Source organism: Saprolegnia parasitica, assembly GCF_000151545.1.
Source record: "Saprolegnia parasitica CBS 223.65 unplaced genomic scaffold supercont2.55, whole genome shotgun sequence".
Classification (NCBI taxonomy): Eukaryota; Oomycota; class Saprolegniomycetes; order Saprolegniales; family Saprolegniaceae; genus Saprolegnia; species Saprolegnia parasitica.
The window spans coordinates 42,829-57,339 of NW_012156449.1; the positions used below are offsets into that span (position 1 = coordinate 42,829).

General features: G+C 60.2%; 7 protein-coding genes across 7 annotated transcripts; 4 read left to right on the plus strand and 3 right to left on the minus strand.

Annotated features, from left to right (window-relative positions):
• Positions 1-19: 19 nt before the first annotated feature.
• On the plus strand, positions 20-1,022 carry SPRG_10395 (hypothetical protein; the record flags this gene model as incomplete). Its single annotated transcript, XM_012349527.1, has 4 exons — positions 20-221; positions 273-315; positions 366-771; positions 826-1,022. The coding sequence occupies exons 1-4, from the start codon at positions 46-48 to the stop codon at positions 1,020-1,022; spliced, it is 822 nt and encodes a 273-aa protein (XP_012204917.1). The 5' UTR covers positions 20-45.
• On the minus strand, positions 988-2,048 carry SPRG_10396 (hypothetical protein). Its single transcript, XM_012349528.1, has one exon. It carries the CDS (start codon positions 1,975-1,977, stop codon positions 1,054-1,056), a length of 924 nt encoding a protein of 307 aa, XP_012204918.1. The 5' UTR covers positions 1,978-2,048; the 3' UTR covers positions 988-1,053.
• Positions 2,049-3,385: 1,337 nt separating this feature from the next.
• On the plus strand, positions 3,386-4,896 carry SPRG_10397 (CAMK/CAMKL protein kinase). Its single transcript, XM_012349529.1, has 3 exons — positions 3,386-3,608; positions 3,664-4,109; positions 4,158-4,896. Exons 2-3 carry the CDS (start codon positions 3,772-3,774, stop codon positions 4,858-4,860), a joined length of 1,041 nt encoding a protein of 346 aa, XP_012204919.1. The 5' UTR covers positions 3,386-3,608; positions 3,664-3,771; the 3' UTR covers positions 4,861-4,896.
• Positions 4,897-4,974: 78 nt separating this feature from the next.
• Positions 4,975-6,815, minus strand: SPRG_10398 (hypothetical protein). The gene has a single exon (XM_012349530.1). The coding sequence runs from the start codon at positions 6,753-6,755 to the stop codon at positions 5,025-5,027; it is 1,731 nt and encodes a 576-aa protein (XP_012204920.1). The 5' UTR covers positions 6,756-6,815; the 3' UTR covers positions 4,975-5,024.
• Positions 6,816-7,402: 587 nt separating this feature from the next.
• On the minus strand, positions 7,403-8,439 carry SPRG_10399 (hypothetical protein). Its single transcript, XM_012349531.1, has one exon. The coding sequence runs from the start codon at positions 8,423-8,425 to the stop codon at positions 7,460-7,462; it is 966 nt and encodes a 321-aa protein (XP_012204921.1). The 5' UTR covers positions 8,426-8,439; the 3' UTR covers positions 7,403-7,459.
• Positions 8,440-9,358: 919 nt separating this feature from the next.
• On the plus strand, positions 9,359-11,185 carry SPRG_10400 (TKL protein kinase; the record flags this gene model as incomplete). Its single annotated transcript, XM_012349532.1, has 2 exons — positions 9,359-9,860; positions 9,928-11,185. The coding sequence occupies 2 exons, from the start codon at positions 9,359-9,361 to the stop codon at positions 11,118-11,120; spliced, it is 1,695 nt and encodes a 564-aa protein (XP_012204922.1). The 3' UTR covers positions 11,121-11,185.
• An 804-nt stretch (positions 11,186-11,989) lies between these two features.
• Positions 11,990-14,362, plus strand: SPRG_10401 (hypothetical protein). The gene is made up of 4 exons (XM_012349533.1): positions 11,990-12,401; positions 12,450-12,582; positions 12,629-12,791; positions 12,838-14,362. The coding sequence occupies exons 2-4, from the start codon at positions 12,502-12,504 to the stop codon at positions 14,304-14,306; spliced, it is 1,713 nt and encodes a 570-aa protein (XP_012204923.1). The 5' UTR covers positions 11,990-12,401; positions 12,450-12,501; the 3' UTR covers positions 14,307-14,362.
• Positions 14,363-14,511: the final 149 nt, after the last annotated feature.

Below are 14,511 nucleotides of genomic sequence, written 5' to 3' on the forward strand. Positions count from 1 at the left end.
TGCGAGGTGTCGGTTTTGCCTCGTCGCGTTAAGTCCATCACGGCCATGGTCGAAGCCTTGATTGAGATTGCACTTACAAATGACGTGGCGATGCTCGACGCGCTCCTCCAGACGCTCGAGAATCGCGACCATGTCATCAACGGCTACGGCAAGCACGACCGGACGGCGCTCATGCTCGCCAGTGCGTGGCACGCCCACCACAGCGTGCACCTCTTGCTGCGGTACCAAATCGGTTGTAAGAAGTGCATCAACTCATATTCCCACGCGTGCAGGCGCGGCGCCGACGGCAACCTCAAGGACCCCGACGGCACCACGGTACAGACAATCGAGCATCATCCCCTTCCCGTTGAAACGAGCACGTACAGGCATTGCATTTGGCGGCAGAAAACAACGCCAAGCACTGCTTGCACCAGCTCGTGCACGCCAACGTGCTCTTGGACGAACAAAACGTGTGGGGCTGGACAGCGCTGCACATGGCGGCAGCGGAAGGGGCGCTCGAGTGCACAAAAGCGTTGCTGATCGCGGGCGCCCGCACCGACATCTTGGCACACGAGACGAACGACACGCCACTCGATGTCGCACTCACGGGTGGCCACGCCGAGGTTGTCGCGCTTCTTCGTCGCTGGGATCCGGTATGGTCGAGTCGGGACGCGTCCGCGCCGCGCCAAATGGCCGTCTGGTCGACATCCGAGGTCGCCGACTTTCTGCGCTCGCTCTCCTTAGCGCAGTACCTTCCCGCCTTTGAGCACACGGATGGCCTCGAGCTCCAAGGTAGTATGTCAGTAGAGCACGCCGCCTGGATGAGCTGGAGCATGTTTCGACTAGACTTGTACGACGAACGCTTGTCTGCAACGTACGGCATGCATCGCGCCGCCCACCGCCTGCGCCTCCTCGAGGCCATCGTCTTGGAGCGTCTGCGGCAAATGACACCTCCACTTATGGACTCGCAGCGGGTCCAGCTGCCTCGGCTCGAGGCCCGTCAACACAGCAGTGATGAAGGACGGAATCCATTTGTTATATAATGCCATAAGAAATGTAGAAGAGTCAAAGCGTTTAGGGGCTCGACGCGCCCGCAAAGACGTCGGCGAACTGATCCTCGGGCATCACGTTGAGCTCGTTGCGGCTCGCGCGCGAGTCCTGCGCGAGCTTGCGCGTGACGTACCGGTCGCGCTTGTCCAAGTGCGCGTTCTTGCGCACCTCGTTGGGCGCCACGTAGTGCGGGTTCTGGTACAAGGTGACACCGCCAAAGCTGCCGTCAAAGATGCGGATCGGCGAAAGCACAAAGCGCGGGCCAATCTCGACGAGGTTCGTGAGCTCCTCGCCGCGGTGCACAGCAGCCTGCTCGAGCTTCTTCGTGTCGGCTTCGTCCGCGAGCTGGTAGTTGCGGCACCAGATCTTGTTGTCGGCGTAGTAGAAGCTCATGACACGGTCAATGAACGGCTTGGACTTGGGGTGGCCCTTGGGCGTGCCCCACACCTGGATGAACATGTTCTTGAGGAGCTTGAGGTGGGCGACTTCGTCAAAGGCGGCGTCGAACGTCAGGAGCGGGCGCGAGCCCATGAGCGCGTTGCCCGTCATCTTGAGCTCGTCCATCGTGTGCACGTTCTGGACGAGGAACTTGGCGGACGGGCCCGTCGGCGTGCGGCTCACCCACATGTAGAGGTCCTGGCGCTTGCGCGCTTCGAGGAAGATGGTCGTGTTGCAGCCCTTGATCTCGGCAATCTCGTTGACGACGTGGAGCGTGTCCTTGGCGTCGAGCTTGACGTCCTTCTTGTGGTGCGGCAAAAGCTTCCGGAGGTCGTCGAGGAAGTGGCGGTACCGGGTCGTGATGCCACGCGACGCGAAGACGAGCACGCGCTGCTTGTTGATGTAGCTCGACTTGGGCTTGGTCGCGTCCATCTGCGCCAGCTCCTTCTTGAGCTCGTCGGCCTTGGTCGTCTCCGACTCGATCGCAGCAGCCTTGCGCTTCGGGGCCATCGTTGCAGTTAGCGAAATTGACACACGCAGCTTTTTACTGGTGGCGATTTCGCCTCCACCAATGGCTCAGCCAAATACGCGCCTCTCATTGGCTAAAAGTAGCCAATCCCATGCCGCGATTGCCAATCTATTGCACGCTCGCTCAAGTGCGCTTTGGACGGGCGTACTTTAGAGGGACGCGACTCGACATCCTGCAGCGATGGGACGTGGCGGGTCGGGACAGGGCAACCACATAGGCAAGCGCTGGCGCACGACTGGGTATGGCCTCCATGGCGTTGCGGCCGACAAAGATAAGGCATTGAAGCGAGGAGACACATGGACAACGCCCGTAGGCCTCTGTTGATGATGGACTCGAGTGAGGATATACGTATTGCTATAGACTGCGGATGGAATTCAATGAGGTCGTGACCGTGCCACAAGTAGCCACGAAATCGAGCGCAAATTCGATCGCTCCAGCTCCAATCTCCAGCTCGTGGTGCTTTGAGAACTGCTCGTTGTCCAAGGCGCCAACCTCGGAAGGTGCTGGAAAGGCTTCCCGTAGACACGCCGAAAAGGATTGCTACCCCCTTCGATCATGTTCGAGAAGCCGTGTGGCTCTTCCACGACGTTGCCCACTGCCGTCGATCGCACCAGTGCAAACGCGACGTCGCCCAGAAACCACAATCCGAGAAATATCCTCTAGGCGTGCAATCTTTCGCGTGAACAGTGGCCGCAGTAGCCGCTGCTGTCGCCGCTGCGTCTCAGATTCCAAGATGCAGTGCCGCATCTGAGCAACCAAATCGACAAGTGCATATCTTTATACCTCTGAAGCTGGGTCCCTTCGTCGCAGGCATTGGTTTCGCAGACCAGTCAAAACCAGAGGATGGTACCAGTGCACCAGCGCCACGTCATGCTCTAGACACGTTCGAGGGGGTGCAAACGTGGGTGCAAAGTGGGCCTGGCACTCGGTTGGCCAAGCTCCGTTAGGAACTCTCTACTTGACGTACGCGCTTGCAAGTAGCTCGCCACGTCCGGCGCAAGAAGCTGAGACCGTCGTCGCCAGTAGCGCGTGAAGATCGCCAGTGGTCCGCCCACTAGCGTCGTCGAACAACCTTTGGCGATCTTGCGCGCACCCGTACTTCAAGGTCGTGCGTAGCGTGTCAACGGCAGGCGGCCTTGCGATTGGTCAAATCACCTCGCACGCGGGTGTCATTGGTCCAAAAGCGCGGCCGGTTACTCGTGAGAAATCGGGTTGGGATCCTTGAACCACATGCCTCAAAAATACGTCCGATCGTTTGATTGGATAAAAGGCCTGACGGTTTCGGTTCAAGCGCATTCATTGGGCAATATTCAACCAATCGAGAAGAGTGAATGTCGAGTATAATAAATGCAAGTACGTTCGAGTCGTTGGGTGGAACCAAGATGGAATCGGCAGTCCACCATCATTGCGCCATCAGCTGTCTACCTCGAACACGACCATCCTTGCCTGCCCGTGCATGCAGCAAGCCCGGACGACGACGACGACGACGCGCCAGTGACACCAGCGCTAGATACCACCGCAAGATGACAGGTCCAGCAAAGCGCCAACCTTGCACGACCAGCTACGAGCCCTTCTCGGGCCCGAGATCACAGAGGCCGAACTCCACGAGAAGGTACGACGTGCGACGCAGAGCATGCAGGCGCTCAGTATATCTCAATCTACTTTAGTTTATCTTCGAAAAAGTCATTGGCAGCGGCGCCACGGCCAAGGTCTATGCAGCGTACGACCATGCGAAGGACCGGCGCGTGGCCATCAAGGTCTTTGACAAGGCGCAGATGATCGAGCAGCGCAAATCGATTGCTGCTGACGGCTACAACTCGCGCGACACGGCCGTCCAGCGCGCCCGGCGACGCCTCAAGAAGATTGTCGGCGAGCTCGAGATCGCAAAGAGCCTTTCACACGCCAATATCATCGAGTACCTCGGCGGCTACGAGACATCCCATCGCATCTGCATCGTCCACGAACTCGTCGACGGCCACGACCTCCTGCAGCAGATCCTGGACTACTCCAAGATGGACGAGCGCACGGCGGCGTATGTCTTTGAGCAGCTCCTGCACGCCGTCGCCTACTGCCACAGCCAGAACGTCTGGCACCGCGACCTCAAACTAGAAAAGTACGTTTCGCCGATCTCTTGTGTGCAGAATGCTCATAGCGTTTCTAGTGTCCTCATCTCGACGTCGCAGCACGTCAAGCTCATCGACTTTGGCTTGTCGGAGAAGAGTGCCGGCCGCCTCAAGACTGTGTGTGGAACGCCGCTCTACTGCGCGCCCGAACTCCTCTTCCTCAACAGCAACACGCGCGAGACGGGCGTCGAGGGTGGTCCCGCCGACGTCTGGAGCGCCGGCGTCCTCCTCTTTGCGCTCGTGACGGGCTGTGCGCCGTTTGATGACAGCACGTTTGCCGCGCTGCGTCAAGACGTGTACCGCAACCAAGTCAAGTACCCCGACTCTATGTCGTCGTCGCTGCAAGAGTTTCTGCGACTGATCTTTGTGTCGGACGTCCGCCGGCGACCCAGCATTCCAGAGCTTCTCGCCCACAGCTGGCTGCGAGAGAACGTGGCCGCGTACCACGACGAGGCCCGTGGGTTTCTCAAAGGCCCGCGCACCGCGTCGGTCATCTCGGACGCCGAGACGGTCGAAGAGTCGACGACAAGCTACGACGAAGAGACGCCCGAAGATTCGAGTTACCGCGATTTGCTGTACGATGAAACCACGGGCAGCTTTGACGACGAGCTGTATGTGTCGGACGATGCGTCGTCCCCGGTCCACCACCGCAAGCAAAAGCATCCTCCGACACGAACCACTTCCCCCAGCTCGTCCTCGATGACGCACCCCGCGTCGACGCTCTTCGACCACCTCTTTTAACTTATCAACGTATTAGCCTCTGTGTTGTTTTATCCATTCGAGTTCTCGTCTCCCTGTGTGGGTACCGACCGGTACAGCAAGGGTCCATAAACCGTTGATGAGCCCTTGGGGATAGTTGCGACGTCGGCGCACGACGAGAAAATATATTAATGTGGTTAGGGTTCTTACATGATAGCGCATTTTTTGTCTTTCGCTTTTTTCTTGGCGTCGCGACTCGGTCGTCGTCGCTCCGGCGCAGCGGTTGCTACCGACGTCGTACTCTCCGGCGCGGTCGTCGTATCGATCGTTACGTCCGTGGACGCGAGCGACGATGGCCGCACCGACACGGGCTTTGTTGCCATCTCCACGATAGCTCGAGATGATTCGTGCTCAAGAACGGCCGACCGCGGCTCGTTCAAGCTCGTGCGTGGCGACTCGGGTGTGCTTAAGAATGCAGCCGGCTGTCGAATCTCGTCTGCGTGGAGCAAAGATGTGGACCCGGCGCGGGCCTTGGTAGCTGCTGCCATCGCCTGGCTCTGAAGGGACGCGGCGCGGGCCAAGGCAGTTGCGGCTTTTTCCTCGGCCTCGATTCGATGCCGCGTTGCCGCGTCCTTCTCGGCGTGAAGATGAGTGACTTGGGTCTCGTACGAGAGCTCGCGGATGCTCTCTTCGCGCTCGAGCTGCAGCCCGATCTGCTGCTTGCTCATCGCCCGGACTTGGCGCGCTTTGGCGACCGCGTCGTTGCGCAGCTGGACGGCACGCGCTTGGGCTGCTTCGGCCGCTTGCTCCCGCTCGATACGGCGCTGCGTCGCCTGCGCCTTCTCGAGCGAGAGGGCTTGGAGCTGAGTTTCGTAGTGGTGATCGCGGAGCTCGTCTTCGTGGAGAAGGTCGGACGCCACTTTTTGCTTGGACAGCTCGCGCACCTGCTTGACCTTGGCGATCGCTTCGTCGCGGAGCTGCGCCGCGCGTGCTTGCGCAGCTTGCGCCATGCGTTCGCTCTCGATGCGCCGGAGCGTCGCGGCTTCTTGGCGCATGTGCAGTGCGTGGAGTTGCGCCTCCATGTCGCGCTCCGACTCTTGCGTGCTCAAGTGCAATAGGGCCTCTTGGCGGTGAACCTCGGTTTCCTGATACGTATGGACCGCCTTGGCCGCTTCGTCGGCAAGCCGCTGCGCCTTGGCTTGTGACGCTGCGACAGCGTCGCGCGATGCTTGCTTGACCGCTGCCGCATGGGCTCGAATGCGGTCGAGCTCTGCTAGGTTCAACGTCCGCGTGCGCTCAATTTCGGCCTCAGCGTCGTGGAGCTGCTTCTCGATGCGCTGGTGCTCGTTATACTCGTACAAGGACGCAGCAAGCACAGCTTCGAGAACCTTTTGATCGTGGCGCTCGGCCGCTTCACGCCGCGCCTCACGCGTTGCATCCAACTGAGCTCGAAAGGCCGCGAGCTCGGCCTCTTCTTCTGCCTTTCGCGACGCTTCGTCGAGGCGTGCTTGGTCTTCGATGCGGCGACGGGCGACGGCTTCGGCCTCGGCGACCTTGGTGTGCGCATCGGCGACCTTGGCATGCAGCACAGCCTCCTTCTCGCGCCGCGACGCCTGTGCTTCGGTCCGCTGCAGATCAATCGAGGCGGCGGCCCTGCGATCGGCTTCAAGCGACGCTTGGGGATCGATGCATACACAGGTAGCGTCTCCGGCGACTGCGACAGCCGTGTGTGCCACCACTGTCGATGCTTGCAGTTTGGCGTCGGTGGCGGCGCGCCACGTAATGCGCGCGTTGACGGCCTCGTCGTCGTCGCTGTCCGACTCGATTGGCCGCGGCTCATTGAGCTTGGCGAGGGGCATTGGGTTGTGGCCATGAAGCGTCAACAAGTCGTGGTGCTTGTCCTGTCCTGGCACCGTCGTATCGGCGTGGTCCGTCATTGCTTGGTCAAACTCGCAAGTGGATTATCACACTTGTTCGATGAGTTCAGAAAACGGTTTCACCGGGTGGGAAATGGTGGAAGCCACGTGAGAAACTGCGCTTGGACGGACGCGGATGATGGAAGAAGACGCTGTCCATACATTTGTCCACCTCGAGCAGCATAGGCAGTTTATGGGACGGTGCGAAACGCCTTGTATCATCCATGCACGCGGCCACATTGCACAACTGTCTGACCATCCTTTCCGGCTCGAGAACGAAAGGAGGGTGCTGTCAACGCTCTCACGGTCGACGGAGACCGTCACCTGGCATCGCGTGCGATTCCCACGTCGACTCGCTGCACCCATTTGTGTCCAACTTTGCGCAGAACCGAGGTCCTTGAAGTCTAGCTCAAGCCCAACGCGCGTCAAGATCTTTCGTAATCGCGTGCAAAGCTCATGGGAACTAGAATTGCAGCTGCGCTCGCAGCCGTCCGTCCAAAGTGGAGCATGATCCCTCCTCGAGGTGTGATGGCGCAGACACGCACCCGCTCTTCTTCATCTTCTCGCAACGATCGCCCAGCCCATGCTGTCACACGCTTTGGGTGGTTGGCGTGTAAAACGTAAACGCCACCAAATCCCACGTGTGGGTCCCACCTCCGCATGACAGATCGTGTCCAGAGTGCAATATTAATAAAATTAAAAGATAAAATAAGCAGCGACATACACTAGGCCGACGCCGTGCTAGAGTGATGGCGACCGAGCTCGGCCGACGCAGCAGCCGCGCGCTCGCGCAGCTCGGTGGCATTTTGCAGCTTCTCGTGCGCAATGCGCTCCTTCTCGAGGCGCTCACGCCTCGCCGTGTCCTTCTCGTGGGCGAGCGCACTCATCTGCTGCTGGTACGCCAAAGCCCGGCTGGCTTCCTCTTGCTGGATCGAGCTCTCGATCGTCGCGCGCGACGTCTGGCGCACCATCTTGGCGGCGAGCAGCGCCTTCTCGCGCATCGCCTGCGCACGCGCGACAGCTTCCTGGGCGCGGGTTTCGGCCTCGAGGCGTTTGGCGATCGCCGCTTCTTGGCGCTGCTTGGCCGCATCGAGCAGTGCCTGTTGGTCACGCTCCTTCTCGAGCTGCGCCAACGCCACTAGCTTTTCCTGGCGCTCCTTTTCCTTCTTTTGGTACTCCTCGACGGCGCGGCGCGCTTGCTCTTTGGCTTCGTGCGCCTTCTTCTTGAGGTCGAGGACGTTTTGCACCGCGTTCGTCTTGGAGCGATGCGCCAAGGCCTTCGCGCGCTCGATGTCCTGTTGCTTCGCCTCGAGCGACGCACTCCGAAGGCGCTCTTCGTCGTCCGTCATGTGCTCGATGCGGCTGCGCTCGTTGAACTCGACCAGCGACGCTTTGAGCACCGCGTCCATGACCTTTTGCTCGTGACGCGCCTGGGCTTCTTCGCGTAGGCGCCGCTTCTCGTCGACTTTCTTCTTGAACTCGTCGAGCGCCTTGTCCTCATGCTCGCGGCGCTGCACGTCGTCGATCGACGCCTGTCGCTCAATGCGCTCGCGCTGCGTCTGCTCTGCGAGCGAGATGGCCATGACGGCCTCGAGCTGTCGCTCGTAGGCGGCTTCTTCGGCGAGGCGCGCTTGCTCCTGCTGCGCGCGCCACGCATCGGTGGCGTCCATGCTGCGCTCGTCGTCGTTCATGGTCCGAATCCGAAATGCAGAGCGCGGAAAAGCGTATCTCGCCCAATAACTTGCACTTTGTATCTCGCGCCGCGTCTGGCGCTACACTTGGTGTTTGTATGCGGTTCGGTGCGCTGTTCTGTTTTGCACTCGAGTGCGCTGTGATTGGCCATAATTGCATTGCGCGGAGAGAGTCGGCGAGTTCCGCAGCATATTGGTCTCCGGCGCAAGCAGGTGCGAATCACTAACACGCGCGATCAGTGTACTAGGACGAGGAGCGAGGATCGTGGAGCAAGCTGTCGAACGCGATCAAGCTCGCCACACGCTAGAGATTGAACCTGCCGAGGCGTCGCTGGGACACTGCGAAATCTTCGATAAACGAAGAAAGGCGTTGCTCTCTCTATCCGTGATCTCCATACATGGTCATCTTCAGCACGCGGCGAATCCTAATCCTTCGCTAGAAAGGCAGACGAGTGCCAGCTAGTATTAGTATATAAAACAAGCAGAGTGTACAGAGTAGCTTTGGTCATTGGGCACCAAGCACCCACGACCGCCCTCGTTGTCGTTTGATTGCGAGCTCGGCGGCGACAGGCCTTTAAAAATTGACGCGCCAGTACTAGCCCGAGGATGGCAGTACAATAGAGCTGTGCAGGGACAAGTGGTATTGCGTGGTTGAGAAATCATCGGATGAATCGTGAAGCCTTGGATTGGATTGCCGACTGATCTCCTGGGTAAGAACCCGTGCTCGGCGCAGCGTCAAGACAGGGAACTGTGGCGTGCAAGATGGTCCGTCCGCAGCGAAATCATTTCGACCAATCAGAAAAAGGCAAGCTTTTGACCAATGAGAGGGCGATGGGACAAACTGGATTGTTGTAAGTAAGGCCGGTTCGTAATTCGGTCCCGGCGTCGTACGCCGAGAGTAGAAACAGAGAAGTCGGACGTCCCCGCGCCGCCATGAGGACAGGACGATCGCTGCTGCTGCTGGGCCTCGCGCTGCTAGGGGTCCTGGGTGCAGACAACGTGACGACGGACCCGACGCCGACGACGCTGGCGCCAACGCCGACGCCGACGACCAAGCCGCCGACCCAAGCGCCCCAAAACACGCAGGCGCCGCAGAACACGCAGGCGCCGCAGAATACGCAGAAGCAGCAGCAGAACACGCAGGCGCCGGTGCCGACTGTGGCGAAAACGAGCTACACGATCGTGGACGGCTGGCGATGCGTCGGCCTTATGAACAACACGGTGTTTACGATCGCCCGCAACACGTCGGAGGGGACGCGCGAGTGCGCCTCCATGTACAACTACGACTGCACGCAGACCAACTCGGAGCGCGACTGCAATGGCATCCTCGTCTCGTTCGACGCGACGCCGTTTCCGTGCAGCACGGTGCAGCTCCTCAACAACAACACGATCGGCCATGCGTTCTACGAAGAGTACTGCCTCAACATTCCGTCGGGTGCGCCGCCTACGTATCTCGCTGCGCGCTTGGACGTTTCGCTCACGTGCTTTTGTGTCGACTGTAGGCAGCTCGTGGACGTCCAACCAAACCATCATCCTCGTCGTGAGCCTCGTTGCGGCGGCGGCCATTGGCATCATCGTCTTTATGCTCTACAAGAAGAAGCGCGCTGCTCGCTATGCCGTGCGCACGCCCACCGAAGACGTCAACAACCCCGGGGATCACATTGTGCTCCGGTCGCAGTCGGGCAAGCGGTCCTTCCTCGCAGAGCCCGCGGCCGCCTACTATGCCCACGACAGCGCCGCCGACGCCGAGTTGCACCTTGGCGACCTTGCGTTGCACCGGCTCGACAGCTCACGGCTCCGCGAGGTGCGCGTGCTGGCCACGGGCGCGCATGGCATCGTGTCGCTGGGCGACTACAAGGGCGAGCCGGTCGCGATGAAGCGGCTTTTGCATCCGGACCGCGCGCGGGACGCTGTCCAGTCGTTCATTGACGAGATCAAGCTCATGGCGCGCATGGACAGTCCGTACATTGTGCGCTTCATTGGCGTAGCGTGGACCCGGCCGCGTGACATGACGCTCGTGCTCGAGTACATGTCGTACGGCGACCTGCGTGACCACTTGACCAACACGGAGGCCGACCCGGCGTCGCTCTTCCCGTGGGACCAAAAGATTCTGTGTGCGCTCGACGTTGTGAACGGCCTCATCTACTTGCACTCGAACGCGATCATCCACCGCGACCTCAAGAGCCGAAACGTGCTCCTTACGCAGCACGCGCGCGGAAAGCTCATCGACTTTGGCGTCTCGCGCGAGGCGATCGAGGCGACGATGACACAGGGCATCGGCACGTACCGCTGGACGGCGCCCGAGGTGCTGCGCGGCAAGCGGTACACGGTCGCCGCCGACATGTACTCGTTTGGTATCATGCTCTCGGAGTTTGCGACGCACCAAGTGCCGTTCTGGGACGCGCATTTGCGCGAGAGTCTCGACGGCCCGTCGACCGAACCGGTCTCAGACTTCGCGCTGCTCGACCGGCTGCGCGACGGCACGATCCGCCCGACGTTCTACGAGACGTCGCCCGAGTGGCTCGTCGAGCTCGCCGAGCAGTGCCTCTCGTATGTGCCCGAGGAGCGCCCGACCGCCGTCCATGTCAGCGCGATCCTCCAGCACATGTATGACCGCATGTTTCCCGCGCACATGTCGTCAACGAGCCCGCCGTCGCATGCCCAGCGCCTGTATAGAACGAGCGCCGCGTCCTGAGAGGTGTTGGCGCGATGGCATCGATCGGTGCTCTATATTACTAACTAACGATACTGTGTTGCGAGTCGCTGCTGCTGTCACCCTGTGCAATTAGTCTCTGCTTTCGACAGAGAGTTGCGTAGCTGTACATGTAGTTCCTTCCAGAGCCAAGCCCCCAACAGAGCTGCTTTCAGAATCTTGTAGACCTATCCGACCGCGTCTTTCTTGCGAAACTAGATCTTGACACGTTAGCCGACCTTGGATTCAGTAGGTAGCCGTTGAACGAGATCCGAAACCTCCGCAAGGACTATTAGAACAGAAGAAGACTTGTTGTGCGGTCAATAGGAACCTGGCATCGCACGCTAGAGTGCTCTACAAGTTGCGGGAAAGCAATTGATTCTACGTTGCTGCGTCGACACCAACCACGTTGGCGCAACTTCCATCGCTCTTACCCCCGTCGCTATTAAAACCCGACGACGACAGTATTTACCCATACGTTTTATCCGTTTAAACGCGTCGGTTCGACCTTTCAACCCACGCAAAAAGGTTAGTGGTGATATCCCACGCCACATTGACCAATCGCAGCGCGTTTTCGGGTCGCACCCAGCGCAGTCCAAGGGAGGCGACTGGTCGCGGAGGCACGGCAGCTACTCGTACGACGACGACGTACTCAGCCCGCTCGTCCTATATCAATTGTATCGGTTGCGTCCGTCGTCCCATGAGCAAGTGCCCACCACACGAAGTTGCGGCGAACGACGGCGGAGGATCGACCCCGCAGCTTTTCAGTGCTGGAATGCAATCCAATCGGTGCTGTGATTGGCTGCAAATCCTAGGGTCCTCGCGATGGCCAATCATCGCGCAGGAGCCGCCTCTGCGCGAAGGCAGTCACTTCTGGTTTAGCCGACAAGATGATGAACATGAACGCGCCGCTCCTGACCGTGGCCACGTGCAACCTCAACCAGTGGGCGCTGGACTTTGATGGCAACCTCGAGCGCATCATGAGCTCGATCCGCATTGCCAAGGCGCGCGGGGCCACGTACCGCCTCGGGCCGGAGCTCGAGATCTGCGGTTACGGCTGTGAAGATCACTTCCTCGAGGCCGACACGTTCTTCCATTGCTGGGAAAGCATGGCGACGCTGCTCTCGTCGGACGTGACGGACGGCATCTTGTGCGATATCGGCATGCCCGTCATGCATGGCGGCGTGCGCTACAACTGCCGCGTCTTCTGCCTGGACCGCAAGATCCTCTTTATTGCCCCAAGCTCTTCCACGCCGACGATGGCAACTACCGCGAGACGCGCTGGTAGCGTCTTCTTCACATATTGTACTCGAGCTCAGTGCAGTGGTGTAGGTTCACGACGTGGAAGATTCACGCCGACGCCGCGCTCAACTTGCAGTCGCACATGCTGCCGCTTTCGATCCAGGAACTCACGTCGCAGGTCGAAGTGCCCTTTGGCATTGGCGCCATTGCGACGCGCGACTCGGTATGCGTCTCGCCTCTGCCGTCTCCACGACTCATATACATGCTAGCTCATCTCATCGGAGACGTGCGAAGAGCTCTTCACGCCGGACGCGCCCCACATTTCGCTGTCACTTGGCGGCGTCGAGATCATCGGCAACGGGTCGGGCTCGCACCACGAGCTGCGCAAGCTCCACCACCGCATCGACTTGATTCGCGGTGCGACGGCCAAAGGTATCGACAGCCTCTCCGATGTTGCATGCTCAAAATGACGATGTAGCGGGCGGTGTCTACTTGTATGCGAATCAGCAAGGCTGCGACGGCGGTCGCCTCTACTACGACGGCTGCGCGCTCATTGTCGTCAACGGCCATATCGTCGCGCAGGGATCGCAGTTCTCGGTCACGGACGTCGAAGTCGTCACGGCCGTTGTCGACCTCGACGACGTGCGCTCGTACCGCGGCGCGTGCAGCTCCCGTAGTGAGCAGGCAAGCTCGCCCTCGGAGCGCGCGCTCCCGCACGTCAACGTCAACTTCCGCGTCTGCCCGCCGACGTCGACCACCGCGTTTTTGGCGCCGTCGCCGCGCGTCGACTTCAAGTTCCACGCGCCCGAGGAAGAAATTGCGCTCGGCCCGGCGTGCTGGATGTGGGACTACCTCCGCCGCAGCAAGGCCAAGGGCTTCTTCCTCCCGCTCTCCGGCGGCGCCGACTCGGCGTCCGTCGCGTGCATCGTCGGTGTCATGTGCCACCTCGCGACCGCAGCCGGCAATGCCGGAGACGTCCAAGTCCAAAAGGACATTTTGTACCTTCTCGGGAAGGACGCGAATGCAGCGTACGCGCCGCTGACGCCGCAAGAGCTCGCGAGCCATGTTCTCCACACGACGTACATGGGCACCGAGAACAGCTCACTGGCGACCGAGACGCGCGCCAAGACGCTCGCGGCCGAGATCGGCAACTACCACTTGACCGTCAAGATCGATGCGATGGTGTCGGCCGTCGTCTCGACGTTTGCACTCCTCGTGGGCAAGACGCCGCGCTTTGGCGTCCATGGGGGCACCGCGTCGGAGGACCTTGCGCTCCAGAACATCCAAGCTCGCTTGCGCATGGTCATGGCCTATCTCCTCGCGCAGCTCCTGCCGTGGGTCCGGTCCAAGACGGGCTTCCTCCTCGTGCTCGGCTCGGCCAACGTCGACGAGGCCCTCCGTGGGTACATGACCAAGTACGACTGCTCGAGCGCGGATCTCAACCCGATTGGTGCTGTCTCCAAGACCGATCTCAAGCGGCTCTTGGTGTACGCGGCCAAAAAGTACAACTACCCGACGCTGGCGACTGTCGTCGCCGCGCCGCCGACCGCCGAGCTTCGCCCGATGGCGTCCGGCGCCGACGAAGAGCATTCGCAGGTCGACGAAGAAGACATGGGCATGACGTACGAGGAGCTCGGCTGGTTTGGCCGTCTCCGCAAGATCGATCGGTGTGGTCCGCTCTGGATGTTCCGGAAGCTCTCGCATGTCTGGACGCAATTGACGCCGACCGAGATCGCGACCAAGGTCAAGCGCTTCTTCTTCTACTACGGCATCAACCGCCACAAGATGACGACGCTGACACCATCGTACCACGCGGAAAACTACTCGCCGGACGACAACCGGTTCGATTTGCGCCCGTTCTTGTACAACTCGTCGTGGTCGCGCCAGTTCAAGTCCATTGACACGATGGCGTCGGCGATGGATGCCCACAAGGCCAAGACCGACTAGGCCACGATACGACGTGTATAACCCACTTTCAAATGCAGCTTCTCTTGTGCCTCGCAGGCCAATTCTTGTGATCAAGCACGAACAGTGAGCTCATTGCATGACGCGCCTCCTGTGGCATCGTCCGTTGGGCTTCTCATGTTCACGCAGACGTCGTCGTCTACCACGACCGTTCGTGTCCCGCGAAGGTGTTTTTGTGTCATCTCGG